Genomic DNA, 25,279 nt, shown 5'->3' with positions numbered 1-25,279 from the left:
TGCACAAGGAAAGTCAACCTCTTGCAAAATGTGCCATACAAAGTCAATAGGAAGTTTTTGAGTCACATGGAGTTTTCCTCTTTGCTTGCTATTGCACAAGAGTGATGTTTACAGAGAGCATTCCAGAAAAATGAAATGCAGATAATTTGGAAAAAGGCCGTTGTTTTGCTCACAGGTTTTTCATCGTCTTTTTTTCCATCAGGCTTTAATTAGGCTCCTAAGCAGCTTTTCTGTAATCTCCCCTCCCCCTGACAAATATCATAGGAGACCCCCGTCTAATACCCAAGGTGGACGCCTGACATATGGCACCTTTTATTGGCTTTGTTGTTTTCTGCTCCTCCATACCATATGCCCTTTCTATCCTCTGCTCAGTTGTGGCCTCCACCTCGCATGATACCATTAGCAGATTAAATTAGCCTCTCAGTTTGTTGATGAGAGCGTCTGGCTGAATTCCTCACTTCTAAATCCAGATTGTGCATTTCAAGGTCAGTTTTTGGTACTGTTCTTCCTGTTTTGAGTGATGAGGGACAAATCTCCTCTAATGACAAATTAGTACCTTGGCTGGCTATGAGGAATGATCAGCAGGAGGAAGATTAACCCTTTTACTGAGACTTGTCGGCTGACACTGTCTTCTGAGGACATTTAGTCTTGTTCTCCACAGAGAAGTTCTTTTTACACAAAAACAACGATTACTATCAATTTATCACTTGTTATTACTGTAAAAGAGAGTCGGTTTGTGACAGAATTCCCCAGTGTTTAATCTAATCTAATCTACTCAGATAACACATAACAATGTGATGTGCAATGAACAGAACCTAAAAAAACAACAAAATAAAATAAGATGTCTGTGTTAGGAGGGAAAAGCACTGGTATTTGAATGTAGCATGTTTATTTTCATTATTGATCTATCTGATTCACTAATGCTTTAATCTATAAAATTTTTGTAAGAAATAATACCGTAGGAAATAATTCAAAAGATTATTGTTGATGAAACTTTGATTGACTAATCGCTTCAGGTCTAATGATCTAATAACAAACACCTTTAGAAACATTTCAATAACCTTTTACCAGAGATAAGTGTTTCTTAAAAAGGCAAAGGCTCGACAAAAGCGTGGGCTGCTGCTCACTACTGATTTTACCATCCAGCTTCACACTTCTTTTTTAATGTCAGAGATCTCTGTCTATCCACCACTTGCAAATCAATTCAATTTCCCAGCTATGAGAGGCTACTTCACTTCCTTTGTGCATGACATTAGGAGACAATAGCACACTCAAAAGGAAACTGTTTTTAGTATTCTTACTGACCATTTTCAGTATGCTTTATTTGATGTTGACTTACAGAAATGCATCATCCCTGCAGCACTCTAGTTGTGTTTGGGTTTTGACGTCGCTCGATTCACAAATGCATTTTTTTCAACAGGTATGTAGCCAATTAGCCTTCCTTCTCTTTTCCATGAGCGCGGCCCCACAAAAGTATGATTTCATATTTAGAAATTTTGAAATACATTTGTGAATCCTTCTGTGTGCATTCAGTCATTATGATACTAATCTGAACCCGTGGTTCATTGTAATAACCACCTGCTAAAGTGAATAAAGTCCAAACTTGTCAGTATCACAGCTGAACACGCTCACAGTGAGGCAGTGAGGATGAACAGGGACAGGGACAGGACACTACTCCGTGGGGAGTTCTCTGGAGGAAGAGCAGCTAACTTTTGTTCAGGAGATTAGAGTAGACGAGCAGATAAGAGGTTTCTCTTACCTGTGAAGCCATCTGGACACACACATTGATAAGAGCTGACCAGATCCTGACAGGTTCCTCCATGCTGACACGGAGCAGACTCACACTCGTCCACATTGACTGAGCAGCTGTCTCCTGCCAACGGAACACATTAATGAGATTCATATGTCCTAATCACTTCATTGAGTTAATAAGGCAAAATATACATCGGAAACAACAGGGTTTATAACTAGCTTACCAGTGAATCCTGGCAGACAGCGGCAGATGAACCCAGCAGCCTCTTCATAGCTGAAATTGACTTTGCTGAATTCAGGCAGCGTTCTGTAGTTCAGGATATCTGAGCGCTGGAAACACTCGCCACCATTCTCACAGGGTTGCTGCCCACACTCATCCATATCCAGCTGACAGTTCTCTCCCTCGTAACCTAGATGCACATGAACAAAAATGTTTAAAGGATGAGTCAATACAATGTTTTTAGTAATGACACGTTGTATAAACAGGCTATGAATGATATATGACAAATCCCTCAGAAAAAAACCTTCAGAATATAGAGAGGAATGGAAACTGTAAAGTTTGGTGTATGTAAGAGCTACTGAAGTAGAGGTTTCTGGCTCAGAGTCTGAGAAAAACTAATTTAGAGAAAACGGCCTTTAAATATATGCTTTGTAAAATCCCATACATTTTGAAGACACTGCAGGTGAATAGGGTAAAAACATTTTTTTTTTGGTATAACAAAGTTTCTGAAGTCTCCAGAAACAAATAGACAAAGTAGTAAAATAAACCAAAATGTGTATTTTGGATGTTTTCTTGTTCTGAAAGAAAACATGAAGCAAAATAGAAACAAATCTCATAATTGATCAGTTCATGGAAAAACATGAATCCTGCCTGGGTGTCTCCCTTTAAAAGAGTTCATGGTAACTGTAATTATTTATTTCATCCATACAGGCCATGAATTGATTCCATCCTAACTTACACACCAACACAGTCCACACACTGTTAGCTAGCTAGAGCTAATGTCTGTACTGTTCGCTGGCCATTCATTCAGTCGCATAAACACGGGCTGCATCAAGACTCCAGCTGTCAGATTTGTCTGAATAAAGCAAGCTGAAAACGTACATTTCTTTCTGAACGAGTCGGTTCTGTTAAAGCACCAGTGTGTAGGATTTGGTGGCTTCTAGCGGTGAGGTTGGAGGTGCAACCAACTGAAAATTCTCCCTTGTGTTAAGTAGGAGAGCGATGGTGGCCGTCATGAAAACGTTACTATTCCGTTCTGGGCCATGTAGATACAAACAGCTCACTTGATGGTAATGAAAATACAATCGTTCTTATTTTCAGGTGATAATAGAGAAAAGAAAAAGTACTGCCAATAGAGCTCTGTAAATGACATACACTATTTCTTTACCAAACTTGCATGTCAATACCAGGATGTATCCCTCCCTCTGCAGCTAGAAACACAAAGTCGTTTTTTAATTGTTACATGGGGGGTTGCCCACTTTATTTGACTAACTCAGAGTGCGGATGCCTTATATAAGCATCAGTTGAACTTTGGAATGCCTTTTTTTTCCAACTCAACAATTTCTCTATATTTGGCTATGTTTAAGCTCTTTTGCAATTTCTTTTAAAAATAGACATTTATCTTTTCAACAAAATATGCTTTACAAGAACCACTTCATGCCAGTGTCCACAGTCAAACTATACAACAGCCTTCATGAACGTTTTTAAGACTTATAGATTAAGACACATGAAATTAAATAATATCAGCTTTAAAAATAATAGCTGATGTTAAAGCTGCTTAGGGTCAGTTAAGGTTGTGATGTCACTTGTGAAGTTGCTTTGGCTACCTTTCAATAGTTGGTAACATTAACAAGGATTGTGGATGTTGTAGGTCGCACAAGGGCTCGACCAAATTGCTTATAGCCTGTATGGACAGTTTAGTTGCCGCAATCCATTGCAAGTCAGGAGTCGATATATCCAAGTCGGTATTCCCAACTTCCAATCAAAATGTGTCCCAGTGCATCTGCTCTGGAAGAGACAAAGTGTATAATGTAACATTTAAATGAGCAACTATAGAACTCGAGAAAATAGAGGGACAGGAAATATGTTTGATACTCTTATTTAAGACATTTCAAGGATCCTTAGGGACCCAGTTAAAAGAGACGGGGAGGAGCAGACTCGTACCGCATGCTGGCAAAAAAGCACAAATCTACTGAATGGAAATGTTAGAGCACAATTCACAACACAAATGGTAAACTGACTTGCGTTTGTGTAGCGCCTCTCTAGTCTTTAGACCACTGAAAACGCATTGAACTACATGTTAGTTATTCACACATTCACACACATTCATACACTCATCTTCCGATTGGAAGACAACCCGCTTCACCTCTCAACCACAGCCGCCCCATAAACGTGGGTAGATTATCTAGCCCGAGTGTTTTGTTGAATGTAATGGCTATATAACAGTGTGATAGCGTATACTGAGCAGTGGGTTATAACAGGTGTAGAGGTGGTGCACAGAGTGATGTGTACCTGGCCAGCAGAGGCACTTGTACTGGTTGATCTCCTCCAAACAAGTAGCTCCATGCTGGCAGGGGTCGGAAGCACATTCAGGAATATCTTCTTCACAGTGGTCGCCCACAAAGCCGGTGCCCTCACAGTCACACTCATATCTGGAGGAAGGACAAATAAAAGCAAAATGGATATATAGAGTGAATAAAAATGGATTGCAAGGATATTTAATTTTTTTCTGAACAGTAGCCACTGTGGCCACAAATGACTAATACAGGACTAAGTAGTAAGAAACCCCCTGAGTGTGTTGAAATGAGCAAGGGTGTGTTATTTCTTATGAATTCTTCCTTTTCTGTATCACAGCAAGAATGTGCAAGTTGTTTCTCTTTGAATTTTCAAAGATAATAGAATCTTTGGACACCAATTTATTGAAAGAGATTTTTTACATTTTAAATGTTGAGGCACTCATGAAAAGAAATCTGAAAAGCTCCACAGAAATTGTATGCTGATGATCAGCTGGGTGGCGTCTGACCACTTCATTCTTCTGTCCAAACCTGCACTATGATCTTCTGTTTTGTGGACCATTTTACATTCGTACTCTTGTTCCTAAGTGTAACATATAGCATCTTCTATCTGTCCTCGTCTAATCAGTGTTACTACCAGGTATTCTCAGCACCTCTATCCGTCTAATGACTCATCACAATGGCTGACAGTAAGTGGATTAATTCTTATCCCTGGTCAATTTTAATGTCTGCCATGCAGCCTCAGGCTGTCACAACACACTGCGGGCCAAGTGTAGTCATGTAGAAATTAGCACTAATATAAACCAACATGGATCAGACAATAATATACAGTACCTCCAGTATAACTTAACGTATGATTTTAACCTTGATATAATTCATTAGTTGATCAGATTCCACCAAAGTCTCATCAAATACATCATTCATGCATGTCAGGAAAAAAAAAACTCAAACACAAAGATAAAGATTAATGGAAGCTTCGTTCTGAAAACATACAGAGAGGGCCTTGACTTTGAACTAAATCATCATTGGAAACACTGTAGCACAAGCTGCATCTGCTATTTGATTCATGTTTAGTTTCTGCGTATGATCACTGTTTCTGTGTTGTTGTAGAGTGACATGATTTACCAGACATCTGCTCTTAAGACAAGTTGTTAACCACGTTTGCATTTTGAGCTCAGGTGAGAACTTGACAAGCAGACAATATATGAAAGACATGTTGTACTCACACCAGTACTAACAACAGTACTAAAACCAGTACTAACACCAGTACCAACTCCAGTGCCAAAACCAGCACTGACACTGGTATAAACACTGGTACTAAAACCAGTACAATTTCCTACCGTTACACTCCCTCGCACATCCTTTCTATGTTTCTATATTTAAATAAACTTGCCACTTTTACAATATACTTGTTTTAAAGTACTGTTATCTGTTTGTATGTCTACCATATTTTATGTTTCTGTTTTTAAATTATGTCTTGATTATTGCAATGTGTTCATCGTTCATTGTTATGCACCATTCACCAAGTAAAATTCCTTGTATCTGATTCTGATTCTGACTACCAGTAACAAAACCAGTACCAAAGCCAGTACTAAAACCATTACTAACACCAGTACCTACACCAGACACATATTCCAGAGGAACACTAAATAAAAAAAATGTAATACAATTGATAGATTAATGATTATTAAAAGGCCACCATAAGTTCACCTACAAATAAGACCAATAAAAAAGACAATAAATATGTCACACATCTCAGAAAACAAGCTAATAACAATGCCATCTACGTTTTACAGCTATGCATAAAAGATGTTGTAAACTATTTTTATAGAGAAACTGCATCCTTAACTGTTCACCCGACCTCTTAGACTACTAAAACTAACAAAGAGCAGCCTTCAAACTGAAGTAGGGTATAAAGTCACGATTCCTTCCTCCAACACCCTTTTCTGAAGAGTCGGGAGCTAAACCAAGAACTAGCCTTTATTACAAACCTGTAAAGTTTCTGTTATTGCCAAAAATGTTGTTACCTCACATAGATGAAACACAAAACAGCACTCGATACAAAACTCTGAAAAAAGTACAGACGTGAATCAGAGGATTGGCGGTTCGATCCCCGGCTTCCCTAGTCTCGTGTCAAAGACACTTAACCCCAAAATTGCTCCCGTAGTTCTGCCTAGGATGTGTGAATGTGTGTGAATGTTAGTTAGTCCTGATAAGCAGGTGGCACCTAACACGGTAACCCCTGTCATCAGTGTATGAATGGGTGGGAATGGGTGAATGATGATGTAGTGTTAAAGTGCTTTGAGTGGTTCAAAAGACTAGAAAAGCACTATACAAGTACAAGTCCATTTACCATTTACCATTCATCCTCCTAAAATAAAATGTCAGATAATTAACAGCACACAGCTGACAAATCTGTCAACCTCAACATTATAGGTCTACATCTGATTGAAAAACTCAAACATCATTTCTCTGTTTGTCAGACCTCATTTATAACTAAATTGGGATTCCACTTACATGTACTACAGTCTATGTGTACGTATCAGTTGTCAACCTCATGGTTGTCAATTATATTGCGTTTCAAAAACCCAAATGAGTCTAACTATACTGAAATTGTATGTTTGGATATGTGCAGAAAGTGTAAACATGTATGTGTGTGATCCTACCTGTTCACCCCGTCAATGCAGTTGCCCTGATTCAAACAGGGAATGTTAGCACATTCATCAATGTTGACCTCGCAGTCCTGGCCCTGGAAGCCGGCCATGCACTCACACGTGTATGTAGCGACGTGGTCTCGGCAGGTGGCGCCGTTCTGGCAGGGATGCACCTCGCACTCATCAATCTCCACCTCGCAATTAATCCCTGCAGGGCACAGAGCGGGGATGGCAGCAGGCCAAGGACTGAGATTGGCAACATACCTAATTATTTTAGCACACGTGCAGATACAACACAATAACACTGGAGCTGCCAGGAGCTCCGCTGCAGACGAACAACAGCAACACAGACTAATGCTACAAAAAAAACATGCAACTTTTGTTTATATAGTTACAATATGGATCAATATGGATCTAATTCTTACAGATAATGGGATTGAAAAGACAATCCTTCACGCAGTCTCTTGAGCATCTTACCCCAGGTTTTGTTGTGTCTCAGTTAGTATGTGTAATTAGATTAGACACACATTAATGAAATAATAAGCACCAAATATGGTTTTAGATCTAAATCAACAAAATTACCGCAAATTGATTTCCACTCATTGAATCGGCCTTCCCTTGATTCTGTTGCCCTTCTTACCCTATTGGTAATCCAGCCTAGCATTTAAATGTAAAGTACTAGTGTCTCATAATTTGCCCTAGCTGCTACACCGCTGCTACACTGTCAAGCTGTCAGTGCTACGCTACCATGGTGCCCACACTGTCACTAACGGCACACCATGAATAAATATTATTAAATTTCTTTTTAAAAAGTGATTTCAGGCAGAAGCAGACAGAAGGGTCTACGGTATGTGTTTGAAGGCTATCATCAGGATGAAAACAGGTTTAAAGATAAAGATAGAAGCTAAAGTGTAAAAGTGAACCACCATCTTTATTCACTATTACAATCACATTCAGTATACCGTCAGTAGCTAGCATAGTATAGAAGTGCTAACACTAGTTAATGATGTGCCACCTACTCTGCTAATGATACCTCCACAAGTGTGTTGGAACTTCACCATGTGTTTAGAACAAAGGGATTTGGGAGTTGGGCCTACATGGGCCTGCATGGTAATCAACAGCCTCATTTGGTTTAAAATCACACCAAACCCCATGAGACGTTTCATCTCACCTACGTGTGATTTTTGGTCCAAGCTCAACATTAAGGTCTCATTGGACGAGGGCCCCAATGAGACTATAAAAATCTGCGTTACCTCCAGCTCGGAGCCATCCCACTTTTAAGAAAACCTAGGAATAGTTCTACATTTGCTGGACGAACAATAGACTGTTTTGGATCCTGAAGAAAGAGAAATGGACAACTTTAACCACATCGACCGCTACAAAGTCATCTCAGAGTAAGACGCTTGTGTCTAGACAGAGATAGGTCATAGTGTGTTTGTTGCATTGTTTTGTTTTGTTCTAAGTTACTGTATTGTTATAAGGTGTTATTGTTACAGACCGCCGAGTTCCGTTAGTGCTGTGAAGAAACTACTGTTGTATTCCATGCTGCTGTAATAGTGTTGTGTTAGATCAGGCTAGATCTTCCTGTATTTTACTGCGGCAGTGAGGATCTGCCTTGCTACTTTTTTCTCTTCCTTTCTTTGCCTTTTTGTTTAACTAACCCACACACACTCTCACACACACATATAGGTTTTACTACTCATCTCAGACACACATGGTGTGTAAACGTGGCCTCTATCGTGGCAACGCCGCCATTTTTTTAGTTTTGATTAGAGCGATCAAGTACGAGACTACATCCGCCATTTTGGTAGTCCTATCTATCTTCTGCCATTTTTGTAATGTAAACGATATCCGCCATTTTGATAGTTTTCCTTCCAAAACACGATTTTGTAGTCTTGTGTGGCATGGTCACGAACGAGACTGCACCCATTTTAGTTTTGTTTCTTCTCCCCATACACACACACACACACACACACACACACACACACACACTCTCTCTCTCTCACTTGCTCTCGCTCTCGCTCTCTCTCTCTCTCTCTCTCTCTCTCTCTCTCTCTCTCTCTTTTTTGGATTTTAGATAGTAGGCTTGTAATTGTATAGTAGTAGTTGTTTTTAGTTTTATATATTATTTGACTTGATCAATGTTATTAGAATTTAATAAACTCTGTTATACTTTAAAGAGCAGCTTTCTGCGCTTACTTTGTGCATGTGTATTATGATAATAGCTGGATATCCTGGACTGTGCTCAAATTCAAACCTTCACTTTTCACTCTGAATGTGAAATAGTACTTTGACTATTAACATTTTGAGTGAATACTAATTATGAGACTTAATATATAGTTTGGTTATTGGTTCCTGTTCTCTGAGTGGTGCCCCGTTATTATTAATATTTGTTAATAATCTTATTGATGTTAATCATTTTATTAATGTCAATAATTTAGTTTATATACTTATAACCAAACATGCTCCTACCAGTGTTTAGGTAGAAACTTAACGTTTTAGAATCGTATATCTCCTTCCAACCTCTCTGTGTAACAAGTATCACTATTACATAAAGCTTAACTAGAATGAGTTCCAGATCCACTAAAGCAGCCTGAACATGAAGAACATCTGAAACTATTGATGAGAGTCTATTGAGCAGAGCTGCATAGATGTTTAATAGTCAAATATATTTATATTACATGTCAGATCATTAACAAGAATCTCTGATCCAATATCATGAATTCCTCATTTCAAAATCCCAGCCAATTTTAACCCTGACTTACTAAACAGTGGCTCACCTTTGAAGCCTGGAGTGCAGTCGCACCTGTAGTGATCCACCTCATCCAGACATCTGCCATTGTTTTGACAGGGTTGAGAGGCACACTCGTTGATGTCCAAGTCGCAGTGGTAGCCTTGAAATCCAGGCACACAGAAACACTGGTAGGCGTTAACCCCATCTTTACAGATGGCTCCATTCTGACAGGGCTCAGGCTGGCATTCATCTATGTTTTCCTCACAGTTCCTCCCTTGGTACCCAGCAGCACACTGGCACTCGTGCCCAATGTCAGGGATGTCCATACAGGTGCCAGCATTCTGGCATGATATCTCAGAACAAGTGGTGACGTTATTCTGGCAGTACTCCCCTCCCAGTCCCAGGGGGCAGTGACAGGAATAGCCATTTACTCTGTTGACACAATTGGACTGGATTCCTTTGCAGGGGTTGCTCTGACATTCATCTACATCCTGAGTGCAGTTAAGCCCTGTGAAGCCGTCCGGACAGTGGCAGGTGAACTCGTCAGTCCCAGGCTTGCTGGTACAGTTGGTGCAAGGTGCCATGATACAGGCGTCATACAGCTCATCACAGTTTTTGCCCATGTACCACACCGGTCCTTTGGGGCAGAGGCACACATAGTCACCCAGGTAGTCAAGACATGTGGCATTATTGTTGCAGGGAGATGACAAACACGTGTCTGCTGCAGCTGTGCACAGTAAGCCTGGAATGGAAAACAAAATTGCAATTAAAGATCCAATACGCAACACTTTCTCACAAGCTGGATTCCCAAACAGGAATGGAGAGAGGTAGTACCGTACTACCAAAAATGTAAACATTGCATATTTACCTTTGTCTATCCTAAATTTAATTAATGTTTTAAAGCCCTATTCGGCTATGCAAATAGCACATTGACTCCCCTCTGCCACACAAACCTGCGAGTGATGATGTTAGCAACAATGGTACACACAAGAGTGCCATAAAAAGAAACTTAATTCAAAGGAAAAACACCAAGGTAAACCTCTAAATTGACAAGTGACCTCAATTAAGGACTCATGCTACTAAAGTACCACTAAAACACCAAAGTAGTTTGAGCGCTAATCTCCAAAAACACAGATAAACTCACAGATTACCCCTTTACATTCTGTTGATTCAATATGTCCCCATGAAGATGTAATGGGACGTACTTAAAAAGCCTGCCATGAAGGTACACAACTGTGAATGAGAACTTCAATATGCTGTAAGTGAACTGAATACCTGTTGGCTAACACAGTACACTGCCTTTCCTTTGTGACCTTTAGCTGCATTACCCCCTGAATTATAATCAGTGGTCTACTACAACTCTGACCTTTAGCAACCTTTAAGTTCACAGCAGATGGTGTTAAAAGAAAATGTATTACATGCAGCTGTCAATGTTGTCAATGAATGTTTCTCTCATTACTGTTTGTACACAGTTTGTACTTCAGACTGTGATGTATAGAACAATAGTAATATTACTAACCCGATGCAAAGAATGTAAGTGCAAAAAATGGTTGAGAGAGAGAGTGGAAAATAACATACTTTCTGGAATGGTACAACCTGTTTACTTTAGGGCCAGTGAGTAGGATTTGGTGGCATCTAGCGTTGTGGTGGATAAAATCATCATCAATGTACCTCTGCTAGCAAGTCATCAACAAAAACATCCCAGTATAAATGTGTATCATCCCTGCAACACCTACATCTCTCATTTCCCACTGCATCCACTTCAACACCTCCAGTTCCTCTCACATGCATCTGTGATCACGTTCATCTGCTCCAACACCAGGTCTCCCTTCTCACATCAGTCTCTCACCTCTCCTCCTACCATTGTTTTGCTTTCCATAACTGATAGATCCAGAGAACAGCTGTGCTTCTTCTGTTCTGTTAACCAAAGCTGTCAGAATGAGGTGCAGGGAAAAGGAATCAATCCTTACTTAGGCACAGTGGTGCTTTGAGCTTTATGCTAACATATCCACGCTCACATGATCATAATCATAATGTTGCAGGTTTATGCAAGAGTGGTGGACCAACCAACTGACAAGCCAATATTGGCCAGCTGTTTTCTCGAAGCATTGAAAGTCAGATTAATCCAGTGCACACTCGAGACTCCATATCACCCAAAACAAATTTGCATACTGTTTTTGTATCTTTCAGTATTACAGATTACCTGCAATTTTCCCTGCTGCCCACAATTGTAGGCGTTGCTTTTTATACACAATTCAATCCAAGAACTTTATTGTCATTGTGCAAGCATAACAAAATTGCAGTCTCCTCAACCTGAAAGGGTGATGTATTTTATTAAAATACCTCACACATAGTTATAAGAAATAAATATGGCACAAATTAGATGAAAAAAACATATATAATAAATAAATATTAGCGATAAAAAAGTTTCAATCTGTCCAAGTACAAATATATATACAACTAACCAGTGTGCAAACATCAGCAGTTGCAGCAAAAGTACAGGTGCAGTGTGGCAGCACATCAGTCTTATCAGACTGAGATGTCTGAGTTCAGCGCCACAGCTTTTAGAAAACAACACAAAGCTCTGGTGAGGCGCACAAAGCAACTGCATCTGTGCGCACCGCCATCTTGCCTCTCATTTTATTAAACGCAACTGTAGAGCATGTGACACTTCTGCACAAGGAACAGTGATACAATTCAACAAGAATGTATATGGAAGTGTGAACATACATTGACAATAACATTGCATACTGGTTTTTTTTTCTTCTATGAACCATGAAAGTTTTGACAGCAATGGGAAGAGATTTTCTGTAAAGGGTGTTAATGCAGTAAATCCCTCAATCTGACATTTTTCAGATTTAATTGACCCAGGTGTGATGGTAAAGGTGGTCTTTTTGTGCATGTTTCTTACTTCTTATCTCAACCTCAGCTGGGATGTCTTTTTCAGAAGTGTAATTTCCTCTGTCTTGCATCACCTCCCTCTTTTACCTCTCACTTACTCTTTCTCACTGTGGTTCTCTTTCGCCTCCCTTGTCAAAGAGAGCGAAGATCCTTCCCTGCACCGGCATGTAAAGCTGAACTCAGTCAGAACCATGCCCTTTAACCTGGCTGCCTGCAATCTCACAGAAGGCTGACAGAGACAGTGAGGGTTTCCTCACTCTTCACCCCTCCATCCAAACCCAATCAACCATTCACACATTCCAGGGAGCTGATACCAGCTCCTCCTAGCCCCTCCCCCCTGTTACTGAGCACTTCATAGATCATGGTTATGGCCAGACAGGGTTGATTCCTGGCACTGAGTGGTACCAGCATCTCAGTTCAACAATAACGCTGAGCAGAGCCTCTGACTGTTAGCGGGTAGAAGGATGTCAGGATCACCTGCTCTCCAGAGACCTCACAGAGTCTCCTCAGAGTGGGTGTGCTTTAACATTGCTTCAACTTGCTTCCTTGTTATATCAAATGTATCTGCAGGTTTTGAAAAATGTAACTCTAAAATGAATCTTAAAACGAACAGAAAAGCAGACGGCTGACTCCTGGTTTAGATGTTTGTTGGACTTATCCACCTCCCTCCTTCCTGCCCTAGGTGGTTTTTTGCAGTCTTTATACTTCCTCATTCATGATTACGCGCATAACATATGAAAATATATCATAGGATGCTTACAAATTACGGCACACTATTATTTGTAGGTATAGCTAGGTATAGGTATAGCCTGATTATTTTGTGCCGTCAGATGCCCTGTTACCATGCTTCTCCTCAGGACTGAAGAAGTGCAGTTTTGGCTAAATGTGATGATGTCTACACTGCATGTTAATCAATCAGAATCTGGCTCAGGCTTCCTTCCTTATTTCATCCGTTAGATGAAAACTACAGTGACCAGCGGTTTTAGGATATTACTGAGTGTTTATAATACCCGTGATCCATTTTTAATTATTTATGTCTTCAGTGGAAACCAATGGGCTTTGGGCTGAGAGACACAGACAAGGTAGGGATGTCAAAGAGTATTTACAAGGCACCATTAACAAACTATTGATGACAATAAGAAAATTATAGAATAACTCCAAACTTATCTTTCAAATATTTCAAAACCTAAACATCTCTTTTTTTGTATTTTGTGAAAACTTCAATCTAAACTTACACATAAGCTTACAGTTTTTTGTTTTTGCGAGAATCTGTGTGTATTCTCGCAGAGAACTAAGAAATAAGAAAATGTTATGCTGAATGAACATATGTTACTAAGACAATTTATACTTTTTAAGAAATTCTGCATGTCTTAAAAAAGCCGATTCTAATAAGATAAATATATTCTTAAATGAGATAAGACTTTTTCATTCTTGACAGGTGCCAAAAGCAAGAAAGAACAGGTCTCCCCGAGTCACAAAAACAGCAACCCAAAATCAACAGAGTCTCGCTGCAGGGTAGAGGAAGCAGCAACGCTATGTATCACAGAGAACGGGAAGCCCCTGCCTAACGCACAAGTTGGACTCAGAGGAATTTTATTGAAACACCACAAGAGACCAGCAGCTCTGCCTCAGTTCATCTTTGTGCTCCAAAGGCTTCACAGCAGGTGGCTGCTTTGCTTTATACAAAGAAAATGCACAAATCCTGAATCAGTCACAGTTACACACTGAGTCAGAGACGCACATACTTTTGTCTCCTGTGTGAGCTGCTGCAAAGACTGCTTAATTTCTAACGTATGTTTTTGTCTAGTTTGTGTTTTTTTTTTTTTTTTTTTAGTCATTGGACTAGTCATTAAGCTCATCACTGTGTGTTTACTCTGGTATTAAGAAAAAATAGTAATTTCTAAGAAGTTAGTTATCAGCTGGCTCCTCCCACTGACACATTTGTATTTTCTTAGGTCAACAGTTCCTAACTCTCATTGGATCAAATCCTCCTCGACTTTGTCACATTTTAAAATTAAAAGCCAAGAATGCAGTTGTCTCCTCTGTGTGTCTGGAGATGGCAGCCCTCAAGTGTTCCAAAGAGGATGCTTTTTACACTGTTTTTTTAAACTGCTGTTGTTCAGTTTTCATTAAGGCAAACAGTCCTGCATTTTTGGGCCCTATTTCATTTAAATCTCTATCCTGCTCAACTTTTTCAGCTGCTCACTCTCAGTAAATTGATGTAAATGCCATATATGTGCTTTTATGTACTTTTCTTTAAAGGTAAGTCTGTAGTCATGCTGGGCAAACCCTGCATCTTACGTCCCTGTTAACCTCCTCTTCATCATCACATGTACTCTGCTTCCCGTTAGTGTTTCTGGCTGCTGTCTTTTGCTTTAAATCCTGAAGAGCTCAGAGTGCCAGGTCTCCTTAATACCCATCACTCCTTCCATTCAAAGCAAAGACAAAAAAAGCTGTGTAGCAGTGCAGCCGGACGCTCGGCTCGTTACCATGGTGATCTTCAACAATGCCACCCTCAGCCAATCCCAGCTGCTGGTCCACCACCGTTAAAACGAGCTTCAGACACTTCACACAAATGAAGGTCGCGGGAAAAATGGGTCAACAGGGTTTCATAAGGTTGTGGGGTCGACCAACGACCCCCCCGTCCCCTCCCACAGCCACACACACACTCAGATTCATCACCAGCAGATTCATCACACAAATGAGGGAGTCATAAGGAAGCTACTTACATCCTCTCAAATTATGAATCAGGGAGTTGTGATTCGTGGTATGTCTCGAAAATTCACATAAAAACAGGAATCACGACATAATTAAATGTTTCACTGACTACACCACATGGTGCTATCATTATAATATAGTGTACAACAAATGAAGATGCTTAAGCTAGTGTTAAAAATGGATTTCTTTGCTTTGCAATTAACAGTAACCTTTGATGCTGTTACTTAATATATTGGAAAGACAGTGACGCCTCATCTTATGGGTCCATCATTTCCAAGAACTTTGTTATTTGCTACTAATTACAGGTAAAGTAAGGCATTGTTCATTCATCATAAGTACTTCATTTATTGCTCCTGTTTTTCTGTATATGTACAACTATATGATTGACAGATTTCACATTTTTGTATGTTCAGCTGACCTGTCCATCTAAAATACCCACCAGGTAATGCTAGCAATTAATTAGAGCCTAGTAATTGGATGTGTGCCAAGTGAACATTGTTTACATGTTCCCTACATTAAGAGTAACATGGTTTGTTCCAGGAACCTTGTTGGAAATGAATGAAGTACAGAACCATAAAATAAAGGGTTAGCAACCCATCATGTACTTTTCCAGGATGGTCCTGTAGTGGCTGGAAACACACATATCAAGCCACGCATGTGCACTCATACAAACTAGCACACATACTGTGCACTTCACACAAGCAAGGCATACAGCCCAAATTGTGGATGTAATTGTAAATTGTTTGTTTTTCCCCTAAAAAGTGCCTTACAGTTCCTACTCAGATATTTGGCACACATGTATATTAAGGTGATGCGCACATGTTGAAGCCTTACCCAGTTTGAACATCATCATGAAGATCAGCACCGTCCTCTGATAACTGGACCAAACTCTTCCAAACTCCATGGTAAAACAGGATGCTGAGGTTTCAGTCAGTGTCTGCTGTCAGTCCACAGGTTCTCCATCCAGCACACTGCAGCGCTCCATCCAGGCTGCTCCAAGTTAGCTGCTGAGAGAGAGCTCCAGCGCCTACATGCCTGACCACAGCGACTCTGGGTCTCAGTGTGTGTGAATGTGTGTTTTGGAGTGTGTGTGAGTCTCTCTGGAGACCAAGCTGGGCTTGAGTAAAGCAGAGTAATCGCCCCAGCGGAGAGTGAGGGAAGGAAGACATGAGCTGGAGTACTGGATTGGACTCATTCAACACTTAATTTTTTTTCACATTTACATGTTTTCAGGAACTACTCATTGCACACACCTGCATTTAAATACAAAGTGTCACCAATCAATCAGAGAGATGCTGGGATTTCCAGGGCTGCAACTTACAACTAGTAACTTGATCATGATAGATTCAAGTGGCTGATTATGTTGCTGATTAATAGAAGAATTGACATAAAATGTCAGAAATGACTGAGTCCATGGTGATGTCAGCAAACAAGTAGGGATCATGATACAGAGCAATAATTATCAAAACTTGTTGGAAATCGATTAATCAACTAATTGTTTCACTTCTTATTGGAGAAATAATATTTGAGATATATAAAATAAGAGATGAATTACAAATCAAATTGAATGAAATGAACCAGTGCCAGATTAAGACTTCCTTCATGTCAAATATATCAGGGGCATCAACATGTACATTTTTATACTTATTGAATTGTCCTGTATCTACCTGTGCCATAGTCTATAGGGAAACGTGTTACTCTGACAATTTCCACGAAAACAATGTATAGACTGATAAAAAAAAGAATCCCTCTCAATCATCCCTTGTGATCATAGAAGTGTTTGGCATTGAAGATCTACAGGCTGCATTCATTCAAAACCCAGCACCTTCCTGTGTGGATGTGATTATTAGTGCTTTGGAACGAAACGGCCATGAAGGAATCAGAAAATAACCTTTTATTCTTTATTCACAGCTTTGTTCTCATTAAGGAGTATCTCTCTCTCTCTCTCTCTCTCTCTCTCTCTCTCTCTCTCTCTCTCTCTCTCTCTCTCTCTCTCTCTCTCTCTCTCTCTAGCTCCTAGATGACAGGTAAACTTTGAATGCCATGTTTACAAGCAACAACTGAAATGTGACTACATATACCTTTAATAAAGGGTTAATTAAACTGTCATCCATAGCAATCTTAAACTATATATTTTAGAACATATTGATTTTACCACTAACCAAGTAACATTATTTTCATAAACTGTATTAACTATGAATCATGATTTAGCATTTTTAAATTGAACAACTAATGTATTCGCCACTATGGTTTTAACTGATTTACTGACTATTGACTATTTTGGAGGAAATTCACCGGCATTTTTTTTTTTCAGAAAGTGTGACATTCTTGAAAGGAATACAAATTACAAGACACTGAACTCCAGGGTGTATGTCCTGCATCCTGAATGTGGTTAGATTTGGTTAAGGCGAAATACTGAGAAAGTTAACGCCTCCTTTCTGTCACCATTGACGTTTTCAGTGTTTAACCAAAACAACTTTTTAATAAAGTAGTCTAGTTTTACACTTTCAAGTGCCGGTTGTAGATCGATGAATTGTTGCTCCCCAGTTCACTCAACTTCCACCCCCACTTTTGGGAGCAGGGGTGGAGGGAGCTTACCCAGCACCTTTCTGGTTGGTGGAGGCCTCTATGGTAGGTTGACGAATGCCTTACTCACCCCCTCTCCACCTTCCACTCCTACTCGCACTCCCACCCCCAACTGCATCCCCAGGCCCTGATCCCAGCATCAGGCTTAACTCCAAACTGCTGCGTTCACAACAACAAAAAAGTTTAATTAAACACTCAGCGAGGAGGTGGGGCAGGGGGGGCAGAGGGTGGCGTTCAACAAGCGGCATGCAAATGTAAAGTAGTGAGTCACAGCAGCTCCACATTCCTCAGTGACTGGCTGCTGAGCATTAAAGCAGCAACACAATAGTGAAATAGACAGCAGGCTGACATGGAGCCTCAGCCAGTTGTCTGTTTGTCTGTACGTCTGTCTTTCTGTCAAGGAAAAGTGAGGTACAAATGTCATTAACATATACTGTGCCATGTTTTCCCTGAACTCAGCTCACTTTGTGGCTCCCTCTATTCATCGGTCTTATGACACAACATATAGAAAACATTGTAAATAGAGGAGTAGTGGCCTGTTCCACACCTCTTAATTACCCCATCTCCGACTTATTCGAGACCGCTACGACCTGCATGGAAAGGGTTATGACTCTTTAGTAGAGCTAACCTACTGCTAGCGAGCTTTTTTAATAGCATGTTTACTGCTGGCAATGAATTTGATAATTCTGTTAAATGCATTTATTTATGTTACAATAGATAGATTGCAGTAGGAGATGATATTTTACAATGCAGTGCTTTTCTTTCTGCTAAGATGCCATTGATCTGATTCATAATCATAATATGTTGTGTTTCCAGGCAGACAATCTGAATAGAGTTATTGGAAGTGTTTTGTTGGGTGTCAAAAGGATAACTACACCTTCAAATTTTGCTAGAAGAACTCTTCCTCCAAACATATCTAAAAAAACACTGCAGTGCCTGTTCATAGCCATATCTTGTTCTCTCGGTTGTTGAGAATCGCTCATCACGCGTTGCCTCCAGGGAAGTGAAGAAAAGTTCAGTTGTAATGGCAGTATATCATATATATATGTATGCAGCAGCAAAAGTGAACTGCAGTCTGGACGACATAATTGACTCAACTTGTGGCATCCTGAAGCCCCGGCCCCACTGTTGTGCAGAGTGTTATTGATCGTTTATTCAAAGTTTATTAATGTTGAACTTGGTGCATATCCAAATTCCATCAAATCGGTAGAACATCTAATGAACAAAATTTATGAAGGACACATACACACATAAACACATATATACACATCCATACAGACAGAAATTCCTTGATTTATAGTTTTATATAGCTATTGGCTACATGGTACCGAATTTGCCAGGGACAATTAACGATTCAATATATACACATGTCCACCAAATGTGGTTGTGTAGAGGAAAAGAAGTTCAGACCAGGCCAGTTGATGAAGTCTAAACTAATGTTCCCCAACTCTATTGTTATTCTTACTTAATACCTATTGGTGTCCAGATGATCTTTGAAGAACGCGCTGGAATCAGACAGAGTTTGATGCAATAGAGTTTATTCTTCAAGCAAAGAACACAACCCGAGCCATTCTCCGAAAAATGGCTGACTTATTCTGTTCTTACAAAGTCTTACATAGTGTGGCTGACACCGGATTTGCCCTTTTAAGCTCTTCCTCTGTAGGCTGTTCCAGCGGTGTGTGAATGGGTATGAATGATAGTTAGAATCCTGATGGGCAGGTGGCACCTTGCATGGTAGCCGCTGTCATTAGTGGGTGTGAATGGGTGAATAATGACATGGAGTGTTTAAGTCCAATACACTTGAACACTATATCCTGTATATATGCTAAACAAGTATACTTTTATAGCATATACATACCATTTGTATACAGACCATTTACCATTTAACTGAACAAAATGTAAAGTTTGTTGTTATAGCACCATCATCTGGCCTCATTGCACCAACTTCAACACTGCACGTCCTTGGGTCTCCACATCGCCTTGTGGCTACATAGTGTTACGCCGGAGGTCAAGGGACTTGGGGGAGACAGATTGACCACTGTGTAGCATGGACAGCAATGTAGAGCTGCTTAATAGTGAGAGCTAACCAGCCATGAGAAGAAGCTACTGTCAGACACTGTTTCTTTACTGGAGAGCCGGGAGTCTGGTGGAGCTTTGACCACCAGACTAGCCATCAGCAGAACTAGATCTCTAGATCTTGATGAATGAGGCAGGAGTTGCTCAGTGACATGCCCTGGCCAGAGGAAAATGGAGAATGACACAAGATCACAAGGCTTCTATGCCACAGAAGGTTCTGTCACTGTCCAGCAGCATGGCCGATACAAGGCTTATAATACCAATGTGGCTCGAAGGATATCTCAAGTAAAGACAGTAAGCTCCATTAGCGGTAATAACATAGTTAGTGTTAGTTAGTGGTAGGCCACCAAATAGTCTGAAGCTTCATTCACAACATTGACATTTGAATCATTATTATTAACAAAATACAGAACCATTGCATGCAAATCCTCTCTCTCTCTCTCTCTCTCTCTCTCTCTCTCTCTCTCTCTCTCTCTCTCTCTCTCTCTCTCTCTCTCTCTCTCTCTCATACACAGCAACGTGGCCATTCACATTTATCTAAAAAAAATGTTCCATCTAAATCCACATTTGTTGGCGCTGTCAAAAAAAAGTTTGTTCTCCAGCTTGTTGGCTGGCACACACCTGTATGTACCAGTATGTTTATCCCTCTTAGGCTACTCCCCATCATAAGCAAGTTCAACTACTTCGGATTGGCATCCGAAATTAGCAGAAACCAAAACTGCTGCAAAAAAAATTGCACTGTGAAATACATAAGTTTCGGGTTTGGTTTGGGATGGCACATAGAGATAAATAGATAGGCTCAAATCTTGAAATTGACGTGTGATTATTTGCACGCAGGGTGATTTCACTTCCCTCTTTCAGAATGCAAATCAAATTCATTGTCAATAGTTTTACGGTACCAAATGGCAGAACTAATCATTGAAAATAAGGATATTTTAATGATCTACAAGGGCCGTTTATCCACGGTGCCACACAGAACAGTGGTCAGAGGGATCAGCTGGAAGTGGTCTGTGTGGGTAAACAAACATGCCTACAATACAAAATACAGTCACAAGAAATGATCAACTTCACACCAGGAAAATAGCAGCTAACAGGAAGCCAACACTCCCTCCTCTTTTACACCTGCACTGTATGGTAATACAGAGAGATTTACAGACTGCAACAGGAGGATTAACAGATTAACCACGCCACAAACATCTAAAACTGTGTTAAACAAGAGGAATACCAGGTGTTATATTCTGACTTTTGTTGTTGTTGTTTTAACTTTTTCTTTTCACATCTCTATTTTTTTTTGTCATTGCTGGTTAAACTTTTAACTGACACTGCAGAGGCCATGTTTCGCATCCCATCACCTACCAACAGTCAACATTACATTCTTTTAACAATAGTCAATAATTAATAATCAATAATTTATGTGCAAGAACCTAACCAAATTTTAGCCACGAAGGAGACATATCAGAAAACATATTTACATTTAGGAAAACACTGACAAACAATATAGAGGATATAATAGCCAAAACAGATTCGTCAGGACTAAGGCTGTTGATACTCTATCCAACTGTGAATTGAACCTACAAGTATTGTGTATCAAAGTCCGATATCTGTTCTTCCTCTGTGCCATAGAGCTCCATTAAAACACATCAATGAGCCTTGCTGTTGCACTGCATGACCTGTTTTTAAAGATTTACATATTCAGTAAAACCAATGGGTTTGGAACTAACTGCCACAGCCAGGGTAGAGAAATTATTGAGAGATGGACGAACACATTATTAGCTTTGCTCTTTACATGTGGTTTGTTGAAATAAGGGAAATAATACCAGCCTTATCTTTGACATATCTTGATTTTTTTTGGGGGGAGCTGGGGATTTATAACCTCACAAAGGTATAACCTCACACCATCATAGTGCATTAATGTGGGGTTTAGACATATAATCTAAATCCATCACAATTAAATCCAAATAAATAACACATTATTAAACTGCGTATAATCTCTGAGATTAACATGCACTTGCTCTTGTGTCTGTATCTCTGTCGGTTCCACAGGTACAAAGCTGATGCAGAGCAAACACTGTTGGTGGTATTTTACAAGCAGTGGGAAGAGCAGCAGCTGTCTGCTAATGGGCTACAAATGCTAATTCTGCTTTTGAAAGGTAACAGAGGTTTATGACTGTCAGTCATTGCCCACTGAGGTGTTGCCATTAACAACTGACTACGACAGTATGCCAATGTCCAAATAACACTCTGACAAATTTGACAATGTGTCACACATATCAGACGTATGCAACACATGAAATAAAAGGTTAATGGTTCTTTAGAAGAGAGTGTGTAACAGTGTGATGCCTCTCATTCTGTTTTTTCTTCAAGAAAAATTCCAGCTTACACTTTCCTTTGAGAGACTGAGTTGTTTATAATTAATGGGGTACCTTATAAAGTTCCAGACGGGATTTGCTGTGGGTTCTCTCTCTCTCTCTCTCTCTCTCTCTCTCTCTCTCTCTCTCTCTCTCTCTCTCTCTCTTGCACACAAACGGGCACACCACACACACACACACACACACACACACACACACACACACACACACACACACACACACACACACTTTTCCTTCCCCTGCACATCTTAACATCCATTCCTGTCTGACCCTCCACAACAATGGCATCTCAAAAGAGCTCCAATTGCCTTGTGACCCTTAACTTCACCCCCTCACTCCCCCTCTTCTAAACTATGCCAACAAAGAATGCTGCTGGAGCTCAGATGGGGAGGCATTCAAACATCCAATCCATCATTACTAACGGCCATGTTCAAAGGTTCCCATGTCCACAATAGCTCAGCTCTGTACTAAACTAAAGTGTTTATTTCGTTGCATTTGAAAAAAAGTTGCCCGTTTGAACTACCGACCCTGAAATTAATTGAGGTGAAATAAATGAAACACTCAACCCAGTCACAAGAACATTTTTGGCATTGTATGTTTCTACAAACCACGGATACATTGAAAGTCGATGTTTCCGAACCAAAAAGATGTTTCATATATACTTTTCATGTCAGCTATGTATCACGCTAATCTAAAGGCTTACAATGCTCCTACTGCCAAAAAAACAAACCACTGGGTGAAATTAACTTGGTAAATTTAGAGCAAGGAAGATTTGGCTGAAGATTGCTGAACATGACACAAGCACACGCCACTGAAGAGGATAAATAGTGTGTAGATAGTGTGTAGATAGTTTTAAATAGTGAACATAGCAGAGGAGAATGTACTCTACGGTGCTACAGCTAAACATCTGGGACTTATAGACAGTCTTTACTCCCTGCAGAACACCCAGCTCACTACAGACTGACCCAGTTGGACCGGATGATTACCCAGAAATGACATGTACCAATGGAACACTGCCACTACCATATGCATGATGTAGAGGAAGTTGTGTCCACGATACCAAATGGCAAAGTCTGGATTCCTTCAGACAGCATTGGATAAAGCGTTGACCCTGCTCACAACCTTTAACACCTCATTCCTTAGGTTTCCGGTGGCTAAGGATACCATTTAGCCTGAAATTATCCCCAGAACTATTCTGATAACAGCAGAGTGGCTGAGGCCTGACCCAGCAAAAAGAGGGGCATTAGAGCGCATGCCATCCCAGACCAACAGAGATGGGGTCCGTTGGTTCTTAGGCTTTGTAACATGCCACAATTCAAGTATGCCATAAATGGCTGGTCTTTAGTGTGTGTCCATGAACAGCTTTGCATCAGTCAGTGATGAGAAATACTCAGAACTGCAGGAATGCACCAAACGTTAATCTCCAACCGACAATTGAACAAGACTGGCCTGGAAGTGCCATTCCCAGTGCAGCCGCCAATCTCACCTGGGTATAGTCAAGAGCAAGCAGCGAGCCCGGAAAGTGCTATACTGGCCAAGCAAGGTTCATTGAGGCAGAGGAACTGAAAGACTACCATCGAAGTACTGAAAGCCCAGTTCAGCAGACACAGCATTTCCACCACTCTTTGGTGGAAATTAACTCTGACTTCTGTCAGGGTTACAGTATCTCGCATTGAACATTCTCGCTTCATGTGCCGCATTCAAATGGCAAAGCAGGACGGGAAGTGCAGACAGTCAAGAGGCTGTGGAGACAATTGAGAGCATTTCTTTTTCTATTTGGGAGTAGTGTGTTCCAGAAGCCGTGAGTGACCTTGACAAGTAGGCTACAGGCTGATTCTCCTGCAGAAGGGCTGCCTCTAATCCTTTACTACTGGCCTAACAGAGTATTTCAGCAGTTTTGTGAGATCAAAGTATCTAAGGACTGGATGAAGCACGCACGGTGTGTTGAACGCCTGCTGCTGTGCTGGTTGCCATTTGAATTCCACAACATGCCTCTCTTTTAGCTGGGTCAGGTCTACGCCTCTCTGCTGTTATCAGATGTCCAACTTATGGCACCAATGCATGACGGATGTGGTATTTCTTAAAATTGAGCCTCAGGTTGTAGCTTGTGGCTCTCTCAATTACTTTCCGCAGGATGGTAACACCCCTACACTGTGGGTGCTGCTATGAGAAGGCTCCATGACACCATTGGATTATAAGGCACTGTTTTAAACTGGTTCTCCTACTACCTCAGATGCAGAGGCCCTCTTGCGAACGTGTTTTTAAAAAGCACCGTAGCTTGTAAGTGTCCTGTTGTGCTATGGTGTCTTGTTGCTGCCTTGGTTAGTCAACCCAGGTTAGCAAATCCAGTGTAGCTCCAAACACCAAGACGCTCAGTCGCAAATAAAACACATTCCCAGCCATAACATGTGCAACGCTTCTCCGACGCTGTTAGCCAGAAATACCGTTCGTAATTGCTGGACTGAAAGTGACACACATCCTTTTCCTGGCTGGGTCAGGGCTGACGTCCAGCTTTTCTTGAAATGTCCTTCTCGAGAAATCTGTTTCTCCTCCTCCTTCAGCCATTGTGTTAAAAAGTCAAAGCTAGGTAAAAAAAAAGGATACACAGGCCTCTCTTCTTACCTAGAGACATAGGGGAGAAATCTGATTGGATAAAAGCTCTACTTAAAACAAGCTGCGCTGGAAGCAGCACTGGATGCAGAGCAACTGAGGAAGACAGTAGCTGTGCAATGAGAAAAAAAGCTAATGGGAAAAATTATTAGAATGCATGTAGTGTATTTATGAAAAAAGATTAAATTATAAAATAGCTATAACTTTGTGATTCTGTTTAGGCCAGCAGAGAAGGCTTTGTTGAATTAACCACTGGTAGTCAATCAGCAATCAAGACTGTTGATATTTGTTTTCTTCCGGAAAAGAGTCACGTGATAGGGGCGTGACGAATCAGGGAAGGACATGTCATGACTGATCAAGTAGCA

General features: G+C 40.5%; 1 protein-coding gene across 1 annotated transcript in view; it reads right to left on the bottom strand.

Annotated features, from left to right (window-relative positions):
- LOC137890157 (protein crumbs homolog 1-like) overlaps nucleotides 1-16,199 on the bottom strand; it is a 33,301-nt gene extending 17,102 nt beyond the window's left edge. Inside the window, exons 1-6 of the mRNA XM_068734283.1 lie at nucleotides 16,108-16,199; nucleotides 9,701-10,396; nucleotides 6,933-7,128; nucleotides 4,265-4,404; nucleotides 1,977-2,162; nucleotides 1,760-1,873 (exon numbers count right to left, since the gene is read on the bottom strand). Of these exons, the coding sequence (XP_068590384.1) occupies nucleotides 1,760-1,873; nucleotides 1,977-2,162; nucleotides 4,265-4,404; nucleotides 6,933-7,128; nucleotides 9,701-10,396; nucleotides 16,108-16,177 (1,402 nt within the window). The 5' untranslated portion in view covers nucleotides 16,178-16,199. The remainder of the gene's footprint in view (nucleotides 1-1,759; nucleotides 1,874-1,976; nucleotides 2,163-4,264; nucleotides 4,405-6,932; nucleotides 7,129-9,700; nucleotides 10,397-16,107) is intronic.
- Nucleotides 16,200-25,279: the final 9,080 nt, after the last annotated feature.

This window comes from Cebidichthys violaceus, unplaced genomic scaffold (assembly GCF_023349555.1).
Source record: "Cebidichthys violaceus isolate CVI_PGR_0920_01 unplaced genomic scaffold, fCebVio1.0.p SCAF_62, whole genome shotgun sequence".
Lineage (NCBI taxonomy): Eukaryota > Metazoa > Chordata > Actinopteri > Perciformes > Stichaeidae > Cebidichthys > Cebidichthys violaceus.
The sequence above is the reverse complement of the archived record's forward strand: the minus strand, read 5'-3'. Positions and strand labels throughout refer to the sequence as shown.